This window comes from Heptranchias perlo, chromosome 5 (assembly GCF_035084215.1).
Source record: "Heptranchias perlo isolate sHepPer1 chromosome 5, sHepPer1.hap1, whole genome shotgun sequence".
NCBI classification, from domain to species: domain Eukaryota; kingdom Metazoa; phylum Chordata; class Chondrichthyes; order Hexanchiformes; family Hexanchidae; genus Heptranchias; species Heptranchias perlo.
In genome coordinates this window covers 51320779-51341736 of record NC_090329.1, presented here as the reverse complement: position 1 = coordinate 51341736, position 20958 = coordinate 51320779, and the positions used below count along the sequence as shown (strand labels likewise).

The 20958-nt window shown below is 41.7% G+C and overlaps 1 protein-coding gene across 2 annotated transcripts; it reads left to right on the top strand.

Moving 5' to 3' along the window:
• The first annotated feature begins 8634 nt into the window (after window positions 1-8634).
• On the top strand, window positions 8635-18707 carry LOC137321752 (uncharacterized). Of its 2 annotated transcripts, XM_067984359.1 has the most exons (23): window positions 8635-8736; window positions 8811-8872; window positions 8957-9049; window positions 9128-9255; window positions 10422-10568; window positions 11974-12045; window positions 12121-12288; window positions 12371-12467; window positions 13110-13333; window positions 13452-13590; window positions 13666-13874; window positions 15183-15300; window positions 15371-15576; window positions 15656-15773; window positions 15854-16020; window positions 16187-16284; window positions 16361-16476; window positions 16922-16972; window positions 17047-17236; window positions 17315-17453; window positions 17614-17704; window positions 17778-17861; window positions 18587-18707. In XM_067984359.1, exons 1-23 carry the CDS (start codon window positions 8720-8722, stop codon window positions 18685-18687), a joined length of 2835 nt encoding a protein of 944 aa, XP_067840460.1. In that variant the 5' UTR covers window positions 8635-8719; the 3' UTR covers window positions 18688-18707. The 2 variants fall into 2 exon arrangements, with proteins under 2 accessions (XP_067840460.1, XP_067840461.1); XM_067984360.1 differs by having other exon boundaries at window positions 8677-8872; window positions 13747-13874.
• The last annotated feature ends 2251 nt before the right edge of the window (window positions 18708-20958 follow it).

Below are 20958 nucleotides of genomic sequence, written 5' to 3'. Positions count from 1 at the left end.
GACAGTTGTACAGGCAATGGTAAGGTTGGACATAAGCTGGCAAGAGAAGGCTGGTAAAGGCTGAATAAAGCTCACCATATGTAGTTTCAGCTTTTTGCTAAAGTATTATACTACTCTTACACTCACCCATTATTTCTTTAAGAGCAAATGTCACTGTGTACAGCTAAATGGACTCTTCTATCTTTCACAGCAGAGGGGTGCTTTGGAGGGGGGGAAAAAGTCACTCGAATGACCACCTGGATACTTCCAGATCCACAGCTCTGTCCTGGCATCTTACCTGTACAAACACCAGCACAGAGACATTCACTCATAAAGAATTAGACAGTCAGAAGGGTTGTCACTGAATGCATCATTGAGCGCTAGTGAGAACCTGGGACTGCAAGAGAGGAGGGTGGGGTTGGAGAATTGACTACCCTTGGCTGCGGAGCCTAGGGGCCCAGTGTTCAAAGGAACAATGGCTTTTGATCATCAATCTCACTTGGAGGTAATGGAGATGGTTTCCATGCATATGGTCGAGATGATGGATAAATGGAAGGTGTCCACTACCTGAATCTGCAACATATTGCAGGTGGGTTCTCATGACCTGCAGAACACCTTGGCGATTGACAGCCTGGGATAATGTTTCAGCTTCAAGACCCATAAAAGGACATTGGTGGCTCCCAGAGTGGTAGCTGGCAGTAATTTGAACATGATACTTTCTCAGGCTTCCAACATGTGATTTGAGACTAGTCAGTCTGTGTTGACATTGACCAGTAGCATCTCAGAAACTGTGCCCAGTAACAGTGGGCTGCACGGAGTGGGTGCAGATGTCACTGTCTCTGGAGAGTGGCAATCTCCCCACCTCCATAAAGACCCATTCAATCCTTTCATGAGGAAGTTTCAGAGATGGGTCCAAGCCCCCTTACTACTGCAAGTGCCCAGTGTGGGACAGCAGCTATCCTGAAATAAGAGTCACCACAGGTCTCAAGCTTTATATGGAAACCGTCCCAGTCACCCAACGTTCAATCTCATCTCACTCGGAGCATTTCATAGGATTAGAGATTAGGAAGTAAGGTAGCTGGCACAAAGAGTTGTAGAAAGGGAGAATTAATTTTGTAGGTACTTCCATGTGAATGGGGCTGTTGAAAGTAAAGATACCTTTATCACATAGGTAGTGAATTTTTCCGGGGCTTCTCCCGCTCCGCCGCGCGAGTTTCAGCGGGATCGCCATTTAGGCGTGGTAAACGGGGTTTCTGCTGAACTTCCATCTCAGTTTTGGTGGTGGAGCAGGAGAAGACCTGAGGAAATTCACCCCCATAGAGTTGTGATTTAATTTCTGTTTCTACTTTCAACTTTTGGGAGATGGCAGGGCAGGCTTGTGATGGACCTTAAAGGAACCTGGCAGTTTTTTGTGAGAGCAATGCAAATGTTTTTTTTCTTTTATGGCAGATTTAAGGTCTTTAAGAATTTATTTTGCAGCCCCAAAAATGGGTGGTAGGTCAGAGGAGAATTTTAAAACCATTCCATGACATAACAATGTAAACTTTAGTATGCAATTTCACACTATCTACTATAATCTGTAGTTCATGGTCTTCTACTTGTACATGCAATCTGCTACACCAATGTAAAAGAAACAAAAATCAATAAATCTTTTTCAGAAGGGAAGGCCGAATAAAAGTCATACCTTTTGGGGGGTTGGGATTGTGCGATTGCTCAATGTTGATTGTGCTACCATTTGATTGATTTTTACTTTTAGAGGATGTAATGCACATTTCACCTTGGATCAACTGTTTCTATTTTTGAACAATTATCAACAAGTTATTCTGGTGCCCTGTGCCCCTTAAGCATAAGTATCCTTATGGTCAACTGAACGGCTCTGGAGCTGCGGATGGACTCACTTTGGAGCATCCGCGATGCTGAGAAAGTCGTGGATAGCACGTTCAGTGAGTTGGTCACACCGCAGATAAAAATTACTGAGGGAGATAGTGAATGGGTGACCAACAGACAGAGGAAGAGTAGGAAGGCAGTGCAGGGGTCCCCTGCGGTCATCTCCCTCCAAAACAGGTATACCGTTTTGGATACTGTTGGGGGAGATGGCTCACCAGGGGAAGGTGGCAGTGGCCAGGTTCATGGCACCGTGGCTGGCTCTGCTGCACAGGAGGGCAGGAAAAAGAGTGGCAGAGCTATAGTGATAGGGGACTCGATTGTAAGGGGAATAGACAGGCGTTTCTGCGGACGCAACCGAGACTCCAGGATGGTATGTTGCCTCCCTGGTGCAAGGGTCAAGGATGTCTCGGAGCGGCTGCAGGACATTCTGGAGGGGGAGGGTGAACAGCCAGTTGTCGTGGTGCATATAGGCACCAACGATATAGGTAAAAAACAGGATGAGGTCCTACAAGCTTAATTTAGGGAGTTAGGAGTTAAACTAAAGAGTAGGACCTCAAAGGTAGTAATCTCAGGATTGCTACCAGTGCCACGGGTTAGTCAGAGTAGGAATGACAGGATAGCTAAGATGAATACGTGGCTTGAGAGATGGTGCAAGAGGGAGGGATTCAAATTCCTGGGCCATTGGAACCGGTTCTGGGGGAGGTGGGACCAGTACAAATTGGACGGTCTGCATCTGGGCAGGACTGGAACCAATGTCCTAGGGGGAGTGTTTGCCAGTGCTGTTGGGGAGGGTTTAAACTAATGTGGCAGGGGGATGGGAACCGATGCAGGAAGTCAGTGGGAAATAAAATGGTGACAGAAACAAAAGGCAGTAAGGGAGAGTGTACAGAACATGACCGGACAGATGGTCTGAGAAAGCAGGGCAAAGACCAAGGGAAGTCTAGATTAAACTGCATTTATTTCAATGCAAGAAGTCTGATGGGCAAGGCAGATGAACTCAGGGCATGGATGGGTACATGGGACTGGGATGTTATAGCTATTACTGAAACATGGATAAGGGAGGGGCAGGACTGGCAGCTCAATGTTCCAGGGTACAGATGCTATAGGAAAGATAGAGCAGGAGGTAAGAGAGGAGGGGGAGTTGCGTTCTTGATTAGGGAGAACATCACGGCAGTAGTGAGAGGGGATATATCCGAGGGTTCGCCCACTGAGTCTATATGGGTAGAACTGAAAAATAAAAAGGGAGAGATCACTTTGATAGGATTGTACTACAGACCCCCAAATAGTCAACGGGAAATTGAGGAGCAAATATGTAAGGAGATTACAGACAGCTGCAAGAAAAATAGGGTGGTAATAGTAGGGGACTTTAACTTTCCCAACATTGACTGGGACAGCCATAGCATTAGGGGCTTGGATGGAGAGAAATTTGTTGTGTATTCAGGAGGAATTTCTCATTCAGTATGTGGATGGCCCGACTAGAGAGGGGGCAAAACTTGACCTCCTCTTGGGAAATAAGGAAGGGCAGGTGACAGAAGTGTTGGTGAGGGATCACTTTGGGACAAGTGATCATAATTCCATTAGTTTTAAGATAGCTATGGAGAAGGATAGGTCTGGCCCAAAAGTTAAAATTCTAAATTGGGGAAAGGCCAATTTTGATGGTATTAGACAGGAACTTTCAGAAGTTGATTGGGAGAGTCTGTTGGCAGGCAAAGGGACGTCTGGTAAGTGGGAGGCTTTCAAAAGTGTGTTAACCAGGGTTCAGGGTAAGCACATTCCTTATAAAGTGAAGGGCAAGGCTGGTAGAAGTAGGGAACCTTGGATGACTCGGGAGATTGAGGCACGAATCAAAAAGAAGAAGGAGGCATATGACATGCATAGGCAGCTGGGATCAAGTGGATCCCTTGAAGAGTATAGAGATTGCCGGAGTAGAGTTAAGAGAGAAATCAGGAGGGCAAAAAGGGGATATGAGATTGCTTTGGCAGATCAGGCAAAGGTGAATCCAAAGAGCTTCTACAAATACATAAAGGGCAAAAGGGTAACTAGGGAGAGAGTAGGGCCTCTTAAGGATCAACAAGGTCATCTATGTGCGGAACCACAAGAGATGGGTGAGATCCTGAATGAATATTTCACATCGGTATTTACGGTTGAGAAAGGCATGGATGTTAGGGAACTTGGGGAAATAAATAGTGATGTCTTGAGGAGTGTACATATTACAGAGAGGGAGGTGCTGGAAGTCTTAACGCGCATCAAGGTAGATAAATCTCCGGGACCTGATGAAATGTATCCCAGGACGTTATGGGAGGTTAGGGAGGAAATTGCGGGTCCCCTAGCAGAGATATTTGAATCATCCACCGCTACAGGTGAGGTGCCTGAAGATTGGAGGGTAGCAAATGTTGTGCCTTTGTTTAAGAAGGGCGGCAGGGAAAAGCCTGGGAACTACAGACCAGTGAGCCTGACATCTGTAGTGGGTAAGTTGTTGGAGGGTATTCTGAGGGACAGGATCTACAGGCATTTGGAGAGGCAGGGACTAATTAGGAACAGTCAGCATGGTTTTGTGAGAGGAAAATCATGTCTCACGAATTTGATTGAGTTTTTTGAAGGGGTAACCAAGAAGATAGATGAGGGCTGTGCAGTAGACGTGGTCTACATGGACTTCAGCAAAGCATTTGACAAGGTACCGTATGGTAGGTTGTTACATAAGGTTAAATCTCATGGGATCCAAGGTGAGGTAGCCAATTGGATACAAAATTGGCTTGACGACAGAAGACAGAGGGTTGTTGTAGAGGGTTGTTTTTCAAACTGGATGCCTGTGTCCAGCGGTGTGCCTCAGGGATCGGTGCTGGGTCCGCTGTTATTTGTCATTTATATTAATGATTTGGATGAGAATTTAGGAGGCATGGTTAGTAAGTTTGCAGATGACACCAAGATTGGTGGCATTGTGGACAGTGAAGAAGGTTATCTGGGATTGCAACGGGATCTTGATAAATTGGGCCAGTGGGCCGATGAATGGCAGATGGAGTTTAATTTAGATAAATGTGAGGTGATGCATTTTGGTAGATCGAATCGGGCCAGGACCTACTCCGTTAATGGTAGGGCGTTTGGGAGAGTTATAGAACAAAGAGATCTCGGAGTACAGATTCATAGCTCCTTGAAAGTGGAGTCACAGGTGGATAGGGTGGTGAAGAAGGCATTCGGCATGCTTGGTTTCATTGGTCAGAACATTGAATGCAGGAGTTGGGATGTCTTGTTGAAGTTGTACAGGGCATTGGTGAGGCCACACTTGGAGTACTGTGTACAGTTCTGGTCACCCTATTATAGAAAGGATATTATTAAACTAGAAAGAGTGCAGAAAAGATTTACTAGGATGCTACCGGGACTTGATGGTTTGACTTACAGGGAGAGGTTAGACAGACTGGGACTTTTTTCCCTGGAGAGTAGGAGGTTAAGGGGTGATCTTATAGAAGTCTATAAAATAATGAGGGGCATAGATAAGGACGATAGTCAAAATCTTTTCCCAAAGGTAGTGGAGTCTATAACGAGGGGGCATAGATTTAAGGTGAGAGGGGAGAGATACAAAAGGGTCCAGAGGGGCAATTTTTTCACTCAAAGGGTGGTGAGTGTCTGGAACGAGCTGCCAGAGGCAGTAGTAGAGGCGGGTACAATTTTGTCTTTTAAAAAGCATTTGGACAGTTACATGGGTAAGATGGGTATAGAGGGATATGGGCCAAGTGCAGGCAATTGGGACTAGCTTAGTGGTATAAACTGGGCGACATGGACATGTTGGGCCGAAGGGCCTGTTTCCATGTTGTAACTTCTATGATTCTATGATTCTAACTGCCTTAATGATATTATTCTAAGTAACAAGAGAATGTTGCTACAAGCGTAAAGGGCAAAAACGTCTTCATTTCTTAACAAGAGCATTTGGTGCTGGACTGCGAAAACATTTTTTTGTCAGTAGTAAGGGACCTCTGATCCTTGCTGAACAGAGATTTGGAAAGCTATCATCCAAAAGCCAGAGGCTGCTTTGCATACCCAAACTATTACTGCTACCAGACAAAACAAACGCAATTAAGTCATGACCTGAGCTCATGCTTTGCAAGGCCATTTATGGAACAACAAAGATGCCAGTCCTTTCCAATTGTACATTTGCAAAACATCTCCCCCACAATTTTCTGTTCCGATTAGATAGCCCTTTAAAAGTAGGCCAGCCTACTTATCTACAGAGACACAATACACAGTTCCACATCCCACTTGTTACCCTGATGCAATTTGAACACCCCACCAGCAACTATGGAAGGAAGAGCTTTACATTAGCACAAGAGATTTGTGCAACTTTTGCTTGAATCAACTTGACCAAGGTGGCTTCTAGTATGAAACACTTCTTAGAATTATAGATATTTTACAGCACAGAATCTAGCCATTCATCCCATCATGTCGGTATAAGCTTTCTGAGAGAGCTAAATACTTGATCACTTTTACTCACACCCTTTTAAATTTTTCTTTTTCAAATATTTATCCAATTCCTTTTTTAAAACTATTATGGATTCTGCTTCCAACACTTCCAAAAACACAAACTGCTGGAAACACTCAGCCGGTTAGGCAGCATCTGTGAAGAGAACAGACAAGTTGCTGCTTTGGATGCTCAACAGGACCAGAGCAGCAATCAACAAAAACACTGGGAAACTCATATTTTTCAGCCATGAAAGGAGAAGACTGAGAAGTAATCTTATAGAGTGATACAAAATAGCTAATAGAATAGGAAAGGTAAATCCAGTATATTAATTCAACTTAAATTGTGAGGGTAGGATCAGGGGAAACAGGGCCAAACTAGCAAAATGAAAATGTAAGACTAATATCAGGAAGTTTTTAACACAAAGAGTGATTAATACATGGAATGGACTTGCAGGTAGCATACTGGAGCATAAACCCTGGAATCATTTAAGAAAATAATAGATGCTGCAATAGGAGGAGTGTACGGTTTTTCTGGATCGGTGAAATAAGATGGACTGAATGGGCCTCCTCATCTGTTTTTATCTCATGCTCAAGTGATTATGTTACAAATCGCCTTCTGTTTGTGGCTGTATCAATGGGGCATGAGTTAGGGCAGAAGAGGATATCCTTGGACACCCTGGACCCATCTGTCCAGTTTGCTTTCTCTTTGAAATAATGATAGCATGGTGGATTGTCTCAAATTAAGACATTATGACTGCTACTAGTGTAACAGCCGTTCAGTTACATACTTTTGCGAATATGGTCATAGATCTGCACATTGGCCGAATGGTATCCCTTTATGTTAAGGAAGGCCACGGAATTCAGTGTAAGGGCCCAGATGGCCACATGTGTGCCATCAATAATGCCCTGTACTTTCAGGGACACAGAAATAGTGCCCTCTCTTGCTGCAGTTGGTTTTCCACTGGAAAAGTTATGAAAGACTTTGCTCTGGCAAATAATTCATCTGTCACCTGCTGTATGAATTAATGCACTGCTGATAGTCTGATTTGGTACATATACCAGAGGTGTCTTGGAATGGTATGTAGTCATAAACATTTAGGCCATTGGCAGAGTCACCAATCTTATTTGAAAGTCAAGCCGGATGATACTGAAGAACTGCCTCCCTGGTGAAGTGCAGCTGTGAAGACAGATCTCCTCAGACACACCCCAGTAGTTATACGTGGGTCTGTGATCATGTTCCTTCTGTAGAATGGTTGGGGCAGTCCTTCTCTAGTGTAAACAAATCTGCCTCTCAGATCTTCATCTTCCTCCTCCAAAACAACACGAGAGGAATACAGAGTTATTCCCATGTCCTAAAATTTGTAGCAGCAACTGTAATTGCAGCGGCCAGAAATTCAACTTCAAGAGGATGAGTTAAGAAAGAAGACAATAAGGAATAAGAGTGGGAGAAAATGCACAGAAAGCAATGACAAAGACAAATGTTTAACTGTGTCCACATCAAATAGTAAGGGATGGTGAATTCATTGAGTCATACAGCACAGGAGGCCGTTCGGCCCATCGTATCAGTGCCGCCTCTTTGAAAGAGTTATCCAATTACTCTCACACCCCTGCTTGTTCCCCATAGCCCTGCAAATTTTTCCTTTTCAAGTATTTATTCAATTAAAGATGTGAAACAACTTTTTTTTCTGTTTATAAGGTATTAAAGATCTTAAAGTGTATGCATTATATACGTGGTTGCCGAATGACAGAAAACGGCATGGGCAGGGACTCCGACACAATCTAATCTTTGCGGATTGTGTGAATCTTTAAAACTCTGAAAGTCGACAAAAGTCAGTACGAAAGCTAATAGAAATGAGGTGGAATCGTCAGGAAGAACATTTGCAGGACATGGATGCAGAAGGCATTGATGGTGATCAAACTGATAAAAGACTTGATTTTAAACCATGCACATATTGATCTTCCGAAATCTCAACTAAACCAGAGTGCAATATTTCATCACAAAATTAGGTCATTAAGCCCAAGTTCAAAAAGTTGGCTGACATCTGTGTAACAGGAAGACGCCTTGAGAATTTAAGATTAAAAAGTCAGAAATGAAAGGGAACCTGAGAAGAGGAGTTTGGAGAGGTGATGAGTTTTGTGTTTCCCTCGATCATTTCAGTTGGTTGATTTTCTCCAACTGCTCACTGGGTTCGCTCGTGAAATTCCTCATCCCTGTGATTAGTTGACATTAACTGTGACTTCGGATTGGTCAGCAATAACTTTGTAAGTGTTTCACTTTCGGGGGACAAATACCATCAATTGTGAGGGAAGTGGTTGAAAAAGGTTAAAAGGCGATAGTTGTGACTCTTACGGGGTAACAGTTCCTATAGTTTGTAGTACAGTGTGTTTACTGTGCTGGAGGATGGGTGTTCTCGTGGGGTAAGCCGGTTACAAGTGCCCAAAGTAGTGATGTTTCATGTACGTTCCACGTTGAGTGTTTTTTTCTTTTCTAGGATAACGTTAGTCCTGACGGTGTTTATCACCAACACGTGGACGCAACGCTCGCCGCCTCCAGGTCAGAATGAGATTTGTTTTTAATAACCCGTGTATCTCTTGGTAGACGGACTCTGTCCCACTTCCCTTCTCCCTTTTTATGCAGGTCTCCTACAGAGTAGTTGCTCTGGACGTCTCTTCTGGATCCGGCTGGATGCCTCCTTCCTGCAGGACAAATCGTGGACTCTCGGGGTCACCGGTAAATCTCTTTAATCTTTGAAGATTAGATCCTGTTTTCCTATTCTGTCCCATTCTCATTACATCTTCCGATTGCTAGATCCAACCGGCAAAGTCTATCCGCTCACCTCCCCGTTCGCAACCGAATGTGGCTACACTGTATCCGAGGATCCGTTTGGTAACGTTGTGTTGCGTGCCTCGGTGTTGGCATGCCTGGTAGTAAACGAGGTAAGAGCCTGCGTACACTACGTGTTAATAACATTTTAGTGAGCGTTTCGAGACCGGTGGGCACTGCTCGATATGTGGTTGTATTTTAAACTCGCGCACATTTTGCTTTAAAGTTTGTTGGCAGTTGTTTTAGCCTCTTCCTTGTAAAAGGGGGCACTTGATCAGATTGACGGGTTATTGTAGCAAATGCCACTTCCTACTTCAAACGAAATAGGAATTCAACCTGCAGATAGTCATAGTGCTGCATGAACGGAAATAATAAGTAGTCGACTTGCTGTTCTGTGTGTTTTCTATTCAATTCCCTAACAATACAACCTACAGTACATACGGGGGGAGGGGCTCTAAATTTTTACATTTAGCCCTCCCTATCTAGCTGCTGTAGAAGACTGACTCGACCTCTGACCAAGGCAGCTGATTAAAATGGCTGAAGAGATTTAATTCTATTAAGGTGGGAGAAGGCTTGTGCGGAGCATTGACATGTTGGACTGAATAGATGACAGCAACAAGCCAAAGTCTAGATACTTTCTTATTATGTGGGATTGTTGTCTGTTTTGGGACCATGTCTTAACAGTTTTTTTCTCTGGGGAAAGACTGAAATGTTATGTGAAGGTGGTGGTTATACTGGGTGTAATGGGGCATTGTTATAACTTGAGCTGTAGGCATACCCAGTAAGTTGTCCTATTTCCTAAATGAAAATAGGATAAGGGTTTACCAGCAGAATGTTTGATTTTATCACTTTTAAAATGTTTGTAGGCAGCATAAATGGCAATATTTAATCCATTACCAATCTCCTGAGCCAGTTTGGGGATTTGTGACTGTCTGCACATCCATGCATTTAACTCACTGAGCTTCATTCTTCTGCACAAGAAAACCTCCAGGTATTCTGAAGTGACATAAAGGGCAGTGAAAGCTGACTCTTTGGGCAACAAATGCTGACTGAACATGAAATGACAATGACTTGTTTATGCTAGTCTCTAGAGGAATCAGAATTCTGTTCTGATTTAACCAACCATTGCTCCTGATCAGTTTAAACACTATCCATGGTGGATTATCTTCTCTACAACGAAGAGGAAGAAAATTCTGACCTGAAGAGATTTATTTAGCACTGTAATGCCTAATTTTATACTGCAGCTTTTTATAAAGCTCTGATTTGCTATTAATTCCAGGGTGATGACCTGTTTAGGCTGACTGTGCAAATTTGGATTGCTGCAATTGGCCACATGGAAAGAGCATCAACTTACTTCCATACCATGACTTGCTCATATTTCCCATGGCAAGTGAGAGAAATCCTTTGTGAACAAAACTATATGGAGGTATGCATTCTAGTTGAGAGGAAAGCACATGAGGGCTAATATAATTCACTCCTTGCTGATTTTAATTCAGCTCTTCACAAATTGCACTCCAGTGAACAGGCTTTTTTAAATGTCAAAAGCCATCTTCACTCAGACTAGTCTAATTGTGAGCACTTTTTCACTTCTCATGCAAATATGTAGTTGTAATTTAGATGTAGTTTCTGGGCCTTGCATACTTTTGTTCCTTGAGCATCGTCACATGTAAGCTGTAGTGTCATCCTGGGATATTAACTATCATATCTTGATTTCCCCATATAACTAAAACTGCACCCACTAAGCTAAACAAACCTAAAGCACTTGTACACCTGAAATTTTATTTCTTTAGAAACTGTTTGAACATGTCAACAAATTGACAATTTGGTTTAATGTCCATGTTCCTAGTACATTCCTACTATACATCTAGTGGAAGTATGGAAATGTGCCTGGACCCTGATGCAGCAGGTGTGGGATCTAAACTGCTTGTTCCCAAGCAGTCACCTGTTCAAGGGGTGTGGCTAGTGACAGGGCTCCCAGTTTCACCAGACTTGGCCAGGGATCCACTCGTACACCAGATAAGTGAACTAGCCTACCAGTTGGTAGAAGTGGGGCCTGCCTCGAACTCCCCCCTAGACCACTGTCGCTCTTTTTGAATCCCTTTATAAAGGGGCCACAAACTTTATCTACCCCATTGGTTTTCCAGTCCCTCTGCCATGGGAGATGCTCATAATGGTAAAGCTGACTGCCAGAAAATATGACCTAAGGAACCTTCCGGCCAGATTTCCTAGAATGAAAGAGGGACTTGTTGAGGTTCCCAGCAGGTGTAGCCTGGCACTTGTGCTGGGAGTTGAGGATCCATGGATGATTTGGGTCCTCTGTCTACTTGATTGCTCCCTTCTTTGTAAGAGTCAACACCGTTAGATGGCTTGTTGGCAGGGATCCTGATGGTTGCAGTGTTAATTGGCAAGGATTTTTTTCTTTAAATTGTATTGACTTCTAATTCTGCACATTAAATGCAGAATTCACTCAATGGGGGAGGAAGACCTAGATGCTTCAGCTATTGGCATATGTTGGAAACCAGATGGTTCCTAATGTAACTTAAGCGGTACATCTGAAGCTTTTAAAGCTTGTGGCTGTTCATCTATAGCTGGTGTTTATAGAATCAGACTATGGATTTGGGATGAAACTATATATAGTAATTGGAAATGTTACCAAGAAATACACTAAATTCTTGAAGGAGTTAACTTATTTGTGACATTACTTGGTGATAAAATGTATAATTTGGTGCTTGAGCTGTCATTACCAGTAAAATGAGTAAGTACGCTATGGAGTTTCCATATCAGTAAGCTGGAAGAAATTAACTGCACTCTCTCTCCTTGGCATTGGATAGGTTTCAGTACAAAGAATAATACCAGGAATTGAAAATGACTATAATGAAGACTGGGTGGCAGCTGTTCCATTGGTAAGTTGCTTGTCCTGCTTTTGGTTCAGAGAATCTAATTGCATTTGTTAACATTGAAATATGGTTTTGTTTCAGGCCCAAGAAGCTGAAAACTCAGTTTGGCAAGTTGTATTCCACCTTCCTGAAGGAACTAAAACCATGACTGTGAATGAAACATTGGGGGCTCATTACAGAATTGATACAACAGTTTCTCGGCTATTATTGAGGGCACCCTATAATGCAACTGAAGCTGAGCAGTTAATGGTGGGTACTGAGAAATGGCTCAATCTAAAGTGCTACCTTTTGCATTCTAATAATGTATATCCTATTGCAATAATATCTATAGGTAGAAAACGTGCCAATATCCAGCATCCGATCAACCACATTCTACAAACAAGAATGGATGATCATCTTGATTGACACAGCTGTGGCCTGTCCTACAGGTGAGCTTTTTGGGTCAGTTGGGTGGTGTTTGTTTCTAAACCAAGCTATTGTAAAATCCACGTGTGTTTACCCGTATGTGAACACTAAATTTGCACCCCTTGTTCCACCCCCAAAAGAAACCCTCCCTGGCTTATTGCCCACAAATCTACTTTTAAAATCTTGATTTCTTGCATGTGTTTAGATGCCCTTGTATGCCATGAGCGTAACCTTCATTTGGGATTTGACTGAATATGGAGGTCTTGCCAACCTGAAGTTGGCATCCACAAAACCCCCCCATGAATTGGGATCAATGCTACTTGTATCTTAACTGATGTCTGCAATCTCCTAGTATTTTTAAGATCCGTTTGAAGAGTCATGCTGTAATATGATTTGAAAGCTTGTTTTGTGTTTCTGGCATTTTATGCATATTTTAATCAATTAATTACGAAGAAATCAACTTTAAGGCTGTGAAGGTCATTTGACGACTAATCATGCCTTCTGATGAATATTGGGCCTGAACACAACAGTGATTTATTGCTAAAGTGCATTTAAGGCCCAGTGGAAGGATGGTTAGCATTGAGTTTGCAGCTATAATTAATTCCACAATAGCTATTTGATAAGTTGAGAAACACATGCTGATATTATCTCCTCTATACTGACAGATGGCATTACCTTCACTGAGAATAAAATCACCTGGAGAATTCCAAGAAGAATCCCTTCCCTTAGTTTCCCAGAAGAACAGTTCTATGATGATTCTATTGTTATGGGAGTCAACAATGTTGTACTGAAACCAGATACAATAGCTGAGATGAATTATACATTATCATACAATGATACAAACATTGTTGTTACTATTCCCATTGGAGCAGAAGGTGGCTATTACAAGGTTTGTAAGCAGTATTGTCAATGGGATTAATAGAATATTCCTGTGAATTACAACTTATTCAAACTGTTGCAGTAGTGGTGAGGGCTACTTAATAACCAGATACTAATTTGTGTTTCAGAGCCATATAGCTCATGGACAATATGGCATTTTGTACTACATAGAATTATTTGTAGAACATCAATGGAAGCTAACAAAGTACACAGTGATCCATCCAGTTGCCACACCCTTCATGCTTCAGCCACCAATTGTGACCAATAGTAAGTAACATAGGAGATAACTACATTTTTTAAGTAGAGTAATACTTTGGGTAACTTTTTTTCTTTTTTCTTCAGATACCATTCCAGTAAAGCGAGTGTTCAATATTACTTTAGAAAGCTTCCTTCCTGATGTCGAGCTTGTAACTCTAACTGTAGGAACACAGATGGTCACAGTGGATCAGGCAGACCAAATGGGATTCAAAATCTATGAAACTATATTGCCTAACGACACTAAAGCCTACATATTGGAAGTTCCCTTTGAGAATGTAAATGTGAAGCAAGAGGTAAAGTGGCTAGTGTAATCTTTGTGCTGAAATTTTGGTTTTAAGCCAATGAGTATCCTATAATGTACTAGATAATTTATCTATCTAGTTTTAACTGACTGCTTCATCCCTTTCCTATCCTGTTGTAGAAACTATGGTGTCACTAGTTTGACTTCACAATAAAATGGGCTGGTTATTAAGATCCCAAATTTATTTGGTCATTGCTCGAGTGAAGTGATCAGAACTAGATCAAACAAGTGACACCTGTGCAGAAGTATTGGTTGAACTGATTTTACACTAATTATCCACAAACAATATTGACCAGGTTAAATATTTTAACCTGAGCTGATTGCAAAATCTAACTTTCATAAGCTGTTAATTTAAATCTACTTGGCAAAAGGAACCTCATGGGCACTTGAGAAACAAAACTGGTCCAACAGCCAGCTTGGATAGAGCAATAGCCTAAGCTGTTGTAGTCTTAGAGCAGTGAGGTTTTTTGCTGGTCTATTAATCGTACTCTAGCCTGAAGTCTTTAGGGGTTTTTGCCTTCAATGACTTTGGGGAGGTGGCAATAAGATTCACAATACTTCAATGGTGTTGCTGCTGATGAAATACTTGAGCCAATCTGGTATCATTGGTCTAATGCCCAACATCAAGTTGCAAGCAGTCTTGTGTTGTAACTAGGATTGCACTGCTTGCATGTTTCCAGTTCACTACAAATCTACTTGTGTGGAACTGAACTCTTAATGCTTCTGTCACTTTGTTTCTTGCACAGCTCTAGGACAACAGCATTTTTTTAATGCTGGTATTTGTCAACTTCCTTCACCTGAAGGGGTTCAGATTGTGTTAATTCAACAGCTGTTTGGGTACACTTTCTCCTCCCTCTCTTTCCCCCCCCCCCCCCCCCCCCCCCCAAACTGGATTTTAAATGGATTTCCTGCTCCAGGGTTTATTCTGCATTCTTTCAAACAATTTGGGTGATGGTGGAAACTAAATGTCCAGAATGCAAATCAATGGCATTTATTCCCACCTTACTGGTCTTCCAGTCTAAGGAAGACTTCTTCCTGGTAGGAAGAATATGGGGTTTGGGAAGCTAAATCATGTTTCAATCACTTTGAAGGGGAGAGCAGGACTTGTAAAATAATAACCTGGATAGTTCTAATGCAATGGAGCATATGTATTTCTCAACATGAGGTAGGAGTCAATTGTCTTCACGCTATCATGTGCCCAGAGGGAGGAGAACATGACTTTCAGAATAGCATCCAGCTACTATAGAACATACAAGTTCTCTTATTCTGAGCTACAAAGTGCCCACTATTTCTCTTCCAGCATCTACATTCTGACATCAGACGCTACACGCTGAATGTTATCTACACTTTCAACATCATTCCAGAAAATGAACTCTTTATCCAGGATGTTGAGATAATGTGTGAAGTGGCAGATATTGGTGAGTAGTCACAAATTGTTTGTATGAACAGAATAGTACAGACAACTAAGTGCTTTTTTTCCCCTTCTAGTATTGCCCAAGGCCACTGGATTCTGTGACAAAAAGACCATGTATCTACTAGTAACTCATGGGAACTTGGTACATTACTGGCTTCCATTCATTGGTAAAATGCTGGTGACACCACAATCTGCACATGATTATGGGTACCTCATTGTGGATAATACAACCCATATTTTGTTTGGTGTCCCTCTCTCTGCAATGGGTGTGATTTATGAGGTATGTGATGCATGTCACCTTTTTCTTATTTGCCAGCTTTTACATTTGTATAAAGTAACTGTAGCTTCACTTTCCTTAGCAACTGAGCCTTCGTGGAATTGTAGCTCGGCTCAACCTGACACTGAAAGATAAAAATACATTAAGGATTGAGATCCATTTCTCAGTATCCTGCAATTTTCCTGCTGTAGATCTTGCAGGTAAGCTTTACAATGTAGGCAGAATCTGGATCAAAAGATTAACCTATAATTGAAGTAAACTACTTTGCATTTTGTTGTAGTATGCTTTCCCAATGGAACCATGGTGGTCACTGCAGTTGTGGATACACTACCTGACCTAGATCCTAGTAAGTTGGTACTGAGGGATGGAAAATGTCAGCCAAGGGAATTTGATCACGATAAAGCCCTCTTCCAATTTCATGTTGACAGCTGTGGTACCACAAGAACAGTAAGTCTTGGGTTCACTGATACTTACAATTTAAAGTATAGCAAATACAACCCCCTTCCTGCACCCCCCCCCCCAAAAAAAAAACCTTTGCTAGTCCTTTACTTGCAAATTAACATGTATTCTGGCATGCATAGCTTTGTGGTTGTAATCGCATGATGCTGTTTAGATTAAAGGAAACTACTTGATCTATGAGAATGAAGTTTCATACCCAAGAGAGCTGATCCCTGTTGACTTCCCAGTGATAACCAGAGACCCAGATTATCGGTAGGTACAGCTGTGCAAAATAGATAGCTGTAGACTTGTGGGAGTGGTGATGAGCTTGCTTTATTTTTCCCGATAGGTTAACTGTCTCTTGTCGGTACCAAATAAACAATACGTTGGCCCTTGGGTTTGTGAAGGGATACCAGAAAGGCACTGGTCACAATTCTACAGCCAATAGATTGCAAATAGTGAGGGGTAAGTTTGCACTGAATCTCCTGTTGGTCTGAATTCTGTTAACTAATATGGAACATATGTTTTCAACTTAGCCTTGTTGAAAGTAAGTGCCCATAGTCCACATTTTTAAAATGCATGCACGTGTCTACCAAATGAATTTAGATAAAATAACTGTTCTCAATTAGTGAGGGCTTAAAAAAGGACAGTATTTGTCTTTGTACACTTATGAAGACCTTGCTAATTATCTACTGTAGAATGCCCTGAAAGCCACTCAGTGCATGAACTGTTCAGGGACTTGAGTTCCTCACTTGGCTTGCTATTGTATTCTGAAACTGATATCCTTGGAACATGGACACTCTTGTATTCAGGCATTGTAAACTGGGCAAGAGATGGGTTAAGTCTTCATCTGACTGGTCTTGGCATAAGAATTTTATGTCGCAACTACAGCATCTTTTTTTAATTTTAGGGCACAAGAAGCCAAGGCACACTTTGAACCTACATTCAAGGATTTACAAAAGTAAGCTGGACAGACATTACATTTTGGTCTATTCATCCCCTGTACAAAAAGCTAATACATTTCTGTCTCTGCAGGTTTGGATTATTTGGATTTCTACAAAGATGATGAATACCCAGTGGTGGTGAATTGGACAGAATCCCTTTATTTTGAAGTTGAGCTACTAAACCACAAGGATCCTCAAATGTACTTATTGTTGGATCATTGCTGGATGACTACAACTCCTGATCACAACAGCCCACCAGAGTGGCATATTATTCAGGCTGGGTGGGTAATGAAGTGTACATGTCTAGCTATTGCTTCTACTAGCTTTTTTTGGTCTAAACTCCATGTCTGTCTAAACAGTTGTGAGAATAAAGAAGAGATGTTCGTGGCTGTCTTCCACCCAGTACCAAACCGTATCCAAGATTCCCAGCATCTGAAAAGATTTGAAGTAAAAACACTGAAACTGTCTCCTGCAGAACAAACAGTCTTGCCAAAGAAAGTAAGTCTAGGGGTTGCAAACTAAATGTCACAAGGAGTTCTTGAGCCTCAAACCATTTCACCCACTAGCTTACAAATGACATCATCCAGTTGCTTCATTTGAACATGATCTAGCATTAATGTTAAATACTTCAGGTTATTAACAATAACTATATTTGCAGGTATACTTTCACTGCAGTGTTGGGATTTGTGCTAATAAGCAACAAGCTACCAACTATTCTTGCAATGGGCAATGCATACCTGGAAAACTAGGTAAGACATAGTGCATTTGTAATTAATTTGAATGTGAATATTCTGCCTTGGACTAATGCTTAAATTCTTACAGGTCAGGATAGTCTCCAAGATTATGTATCTCTTGGAGAAGTGTGGCTTTTTGCTGGAACATTGGAACAAGCAAAGAATGGACAAGGTGAGTTAACACTGCTTTTAAAGGCACCTGTAATATTGTTAACTCATGATTCTCGTCATTTGCCAGGTCACTGCCCAAACTGGTGTAATGGGTACCTTTTTTTGATAATTGATAACTAAACCATTCTGACTTGTGCTCTTGCATTTAACATTCTATGAGCATGGCTATTGTATCCTTTCAAGTGCTTGCTTGATTATCTTGATGGGGAGATGCCGGTGATGGACTGGGGTTGACAAATGTAAGGAATCTTACAACACGTTATAGTCCAACAGTTTTATTTGAAAATCACAAGCTTTCGGAGGCTTGATTATCTTGCTCACAGCTTATTGGAAAGGAACCATCCAGCCCTGTCCTACTCTACTCAGCAGGATTGTTAAACTAAATTGACTAGTCAGAAAAGGCCACTGTCTTTCAACAAACCCAACGTTTGATGCTGACCAGTCAGCTTCTGTACCTTCATCAAATCACTATTGACTGGTGACAAGCAATCACCAGGTGTGAATACAGCTGGTTCCTCCTGTTTGGATGTGATATTGCAGTGGCTGTGCATGCTTTCCACAGGAGCCACTGGTGAGATGTTGGGAGTGCTGGGTTTTTCTTTCCAGCCCAGTGTTGGTGGTCCCTGTATACCTTAACACTCTCCCAGCTGAGACCCTAGAGAACTGCCAATTGTGACCTTTAAGTATCATGGAGGAAAATGTCAAATCAACGTTCTTGTTTTTCAGGTGGAACAATGCACTCTTATTGGCTGTGGGTGCTGGGAAGCTGTTCAGTAATCTTTTTAGTTCTTGTACTAATTCTTGTGAAAATGCACATGTACCACTGAATAAATAAATGAAATTTGAACTGGCTTAGCGTATATTCTGTTGCATGAGTTTAAAAAGGCCTGTTTTGACACCCCCTGTTGAGGTTAAGTACCACTCAATCTGTTAATGTATTATGCATTATGGAATATGGATGTCTTCAAGTCTCTAGCCCATAAACCCACATCTTTGAGTTGAATGAAGTGAGTATGTCAGTAATTCTAAATCTGCTCTGGGATAAGGAGCTGTATGGAACTAATCTGTCCAGGGAAGTGTCTTGCTGATCTCAGCATGCTTTGCCTGAGGGAATACATGCTCTACTGCCAAAGCCTTCAGACATGCCCTCAAGTACTGTAACATTTTAACCAGGAAGTAGACACTTTGCATCAGCAGTGTTGAACAATCCTGCTAGAAAGCAAGTCTACCATTTTCCTGACCTTGCCAGGAGTTTCCCCCCACCCCACTATCAAATCTTTAAATGTGGACAGCACAGTGAGGACAGGAGTGTGCTTGGCTTAATAGTCACTACAGGAAAGCTAGTTGACTAAGCACTGGCAAGACTTGCCCATGGCTAACTTCACTTGGTAGGGGTGCATGAGATCAAATGCTTTATTAATGGAAAAGTAATATTGAGCTACATTATGAATTTTAATGTGAAATGTCAATGTTACACTAAGGTGCATTTCTCCACCAGATGCTCTGTTGCTTGTTCTGAAATTAGTGGTCAGAGTTTCTGTAGTGTATTTCAATCCTAGTGTATGATGCTGGAATAAATTAATTTAATGGTTTTGTCATGTAAATTTGTGGGATACACTAGTTTCTATTTTGGTATGAGTCACTGATTACATTTTTTGAAATCTGTTAACCTCTCATTAGTTTCCCCATGTATCTGAAATGGCATCACCTTGCTGATGCTAACCAATGGCTGCTATGGTGTTATCTGCAGACTCTGGCCATTAGGTATTGAGCACTCCTGTCGGTGCTTAAATCCATGATTGATTTCTGGTCTAGACAAGGTTTTTTGGGACAAGCTTGATGTATAAATAACACCCCCAAAAAAATCAGCCACTTCGTGCAATGCTGCTGACCTTCCCTCCCTGAAGCCTCCAGCTTGAGTGGATGTTGTCTTCCACTGCTCCCTGTTGTCACTCCAGTTCCTTGCCTCTCCCTTAACATCCACCAAAGAATTCTTTTCCTTCTTTTCCTTTAACAAATGTAACTTTTTAGTTCTGAATGGTTCAGCTTCTACAAATCACTCCCATTTTAAAGGCCAGTTACAATTTTTTTAGATTTGAATGTGTAGGGACTATGCTAATAATGGAATTTAAAGGAGTGACAAAATAGAAACTATTCTTGCAGGCTTGACCAAAACTAAAGGAGTGAGGATGAAGGACTTAGTAATGAGGAAGAGCCTATAGGTTGGAAGGTAATGGGACAACGATGTGTCTAAGGCAGGTGCTGAAGCAGCCTAGTATCCAAATGATAGTTGATCACCTTAATCATGGAGGGTTGTCCTGTGGCATATCTCCCTTGCAGTATGGCTAGAAGGAGGTGGAGGCTACAACTGACTTGTGCTGCACAAGCTCCAAATCTGCTTTAGTGGTGGCTATGGTTGTTGAAGACTTGAATTTACTACCTTCATGGAAATGTGCAACATAAATTTTGTAGACACAATTGAGTCATTGTATAGTAGCTGTGACATTGCTGGTGGTTTCTAATGTCACATGGTAACCGTTTGGGAGTATACAGCACCAAAACCACCTGAACAAGCCATTTTGTTTATAGAATAGTACCTTCCAGCCTTCTCCACATAATACACGTAAAATGGAATATCACCAGTTTGTTGCTTTCTCCCCTCCTACCCTGAGTGAAATCAGCCTGAGTGTTTTAACTCCCCTTCATGGTGAAGGGTTTTTTTCTGCTTTTTTTTCTGCTTATTTTTCTTCCCCCCCCCCCCCCCCCTTTGCCCCAACTCGACTTGACTGCTGTACTTTTTTTTTGACTGCAACTCGTGGTCTCAAATGTATTCACACTTCAAGAAAAGATGAGCATGTTGATGGAGTGAACTTTTCTCCCAGAATATTTACTCTGCTGCTTCAAATGAAGGATACTTCATTTTCTACCAAATATTAAATTTTCTGCATCAATCCCTACTATTAGTGACTCTCAAAGCAGTCTCCACTGTTTTGGGTGGTTTTTTAAAATGTGTATTGAATGATCATATTTTTCCAAAATATCTGTTCTGTGTTAGCAAGTATGCCATCTAAACTTTTTTTGTTCTATCTTCCATCCCT